Source organism: Phytophthora infestans, genomic scaffold (genome assembly GCF_000142945.1).
Source record: "Phytophthora infestans T30-4 supercont1.17 genomic scaffold, whole genome shotgun sequence".
Classification (NCBI taxonomy): domain Eukaryota; phylum Oomycota; class Peronosporomycetes; order Peronosporales; family Peronosporaceae; genus Phytophthora; species Phytophthora infestans.
Window position 1 is genome coordinate 2,136,607 of NW_003303742.1, and position 2,655 is coordinate 2,139,261.

Sequence of the window (2,655 nt, forward strand, 5' to 3'; positions counted from 1 at the left end):
AGTACACTGTGAATCTCGACAATAGCCTGCTTCAAAAAAAGAAAGAAAAATGAAGTACACCGATTTCAAAATATTTCATAAAGTGATTCCACAAACTCCCGTACTAATTTTCAAAGTATGGTCGGTATGGGCCGAAAAGGTTGTCACCCTATGACAAGACCAAGCTCACAATTGGGGCTCAACGAGAGCTTCTTGGATGTATTGAAAGGTCTACTTCATCGAAGAGTGCGAAAGACGCGGTGCGGAAGAGTTTGCAGATGTCTTAGAATAATTTCATGGCTAGGTTTAATCTAAATGCAAAAAATATTTAGCCATCACCGTACAAATGTTATATTTAATCATTATACACCTTCGGCCCAGACGGCAGGACTTACGGATCTGCCGCGATACCGACCATGACAAGCTGGCGGTGGTACACGCACTGTTAGTTTTACAATGTGGGGCTTCAAACCATGTCACATTTCTGAACAGGATGCTCCGGGACGATTTGGTGCGACAAGATGATAAGCTGCTAAAGAACTCGATGGATCTCTAACCGGTAAGCGAGCTCACCGTAGCTGATGCAAAACGTCTTGGGGTCTTTGAGGGCATGAAGGCCCCACAAAGCAATGTTTGTATTGTGGAGCGTGCGCTGTTCCTATGGCAAGAAAAAATTTTGCAGTTTGCCTATGAGTATTACTACACGCTACACGCTGATCGAGTTTGATATCTAGCTGCAAGGGCTGTTACCCACAAACCGTTGGGTGTTACCATGCAATTAGCCACGTATGCGGAAGGTACGTATTGTTTGATCGACCATGATCATCCTCGTGGACGGTGTGATTTTACGGATCTGCCGCGATACCGACCATGACAAGCTGGCGGTGGTACACGCACTGTAGGTTTTACAATGGGGGCTTCAAACCCATGTCACATTTCTGAACAGGGATGCTCCCGGGACGATTTGGTGCGACCAAGATGATAAGCTGCTAAAGAACTCGATGATCCCCAACCGGTAAGCGAGCTCACCGTAGCTGATGCAAAACGTCTTGGGGTCTTTGAGGGCATGAAGGCCCCACAAAGCAATGTTTGTATTGTGGAGCGTGCGCTGTTCCTATGGCAAGAAAAACATTTGCAGTTTGCCTTTGAGCATTACTTCACGCTACACGCTGACCGAGTTCGATATCTAACTGCAAGGGCTGTTACCCACAAACCATTGGGTGTTACCATGCAATTAGCCACGTATGTACGGAAGGTACGTATTGTTTGATCGACCATGATCATCCTCGTGGACGGTGTGATTTTAAGGATCTGCCGCGATACCGACCATGACAAGCTGGCGGTGGTACACGTACTGTAGCTTTTACAATGGGGGCTTCAAACCATGTCACATTTCTGAACGGGGATGCTCCGGGGACGATTTGGTGCGACCAAGATGATAAGCTGCTAAAGAACTCGATGGATCTACAGCCGGTAAGCGAGCTCACTGTAGCTGATGCAAAACGTCTTGGGGTCTTTGAGGGCATGAAGGCCCCACAAAGCAATGTTTGTATTGTGGAGCGTGCGCTGTTCCTATGGCAAGAAAAAACATTTGCAGTTTGCCTTTGAGTATTACTACACGGGTGGACGGTGTGATTTTACGGATCTGCCGCGATACCGACTATGACAAGCTGGCGGTGGTACACGCACTGTAGGTTTTACAATGGGGGCTTCAAACCCATGTCACATTTCTGAACGGGGACGCTCCGGGGACGATTTGGTGCGACCAAGATGATAAGCTGCTAAAGAACTCAATGGATCTCCAGCCGGTAAACGAGCTCAATGTAGCTGATGCAAAACGTCTTGGGGTCTTTAAGGCATTAAGGCGCCACAAAGTAATGTTTGTATTGTGGAGCGTGCGCTGTTCCTATGGCAAGAAAAACATTTCCAGTTTGCCTTTGAGCATTACTACACGCTACACGCTGATCGAGTTCGATATCTAGCTGCAAGGGCTGTTACCCACAAACCATTGGGTGTTACCATGCAATTCGCCACGTATGTACGGAAGGTACGTATTGTTTGATCGACCATGATCATCCTCGTGGACGGTGGGATTTTACGGATCTGCCGCGATACCGACCATGACAAGCTGGCGGTGGTACACGCACTGTAGTTCTACAATGGGGGCTTCAAACCCATGTCACATTTCTGAACGGGGACGCTCCGGGGACGAATTGGTGCGACCAAGATGATAAGCTGCGAAAGAACTCGATGGATCTCCAACCGGTAAGCGAGCTCAATGTAGCTGATGCAAAACGTCTTGGGGTCTTTAAGGCATTAAGGCCCCACAAAGCAATGTTTGTATTGTGGAGCGTGCGCTGTTCCTATGGCAAGAAAAACATTTCCAGTTTGCCTTTGAGCATTACTACACGCTACACGCTGATCGAGTTCGATATCTAGCTGCAAGGGCTGTTACCCACAAACCATTGGGTGTTACCATGCAATTCGCCACGTATGTACGGAAGGTACGTATTGTTTGATCGACCATGATCATCCTCGTGGACGGTGGGATTTTACGGATCTGCCGCGATACCGACCATGACAAGCTGGCGGTGGTACACGCACTGTAGTTCTACAATGGGGGCTTCAAACCCATCCTCTAAATGTCTGAACGGGGACGCTCCGGGGACGAATTGG

General features: G+C 48.1%; 1 protein-coding gene across 1 annotated transcript in view; it reads left to right on the forward strand.

The window, feature by feature from the left end:
• Window positions 1-2,504: 2,504 nt before the first annotated feature.
• PITG_10172 (uncharacterized protein) overlaps window positions 2,505-2,655 on the forward strand; it is a gene marked incomplete at both ends in the record, with an annotated part of 2,026 nt that continues 1,875 nt past the window's right edge. Inside the window, one exon of the mRNA XM_002902651.1 lies at window positions 2,505-2,523. Within this exon, the coding sequence (XP_002902697.1) occupies window positions 2,505-2,523 (19 nt within the window). The remainder of the gene's footprint in view (window positions 2,524-2,655) is intronic.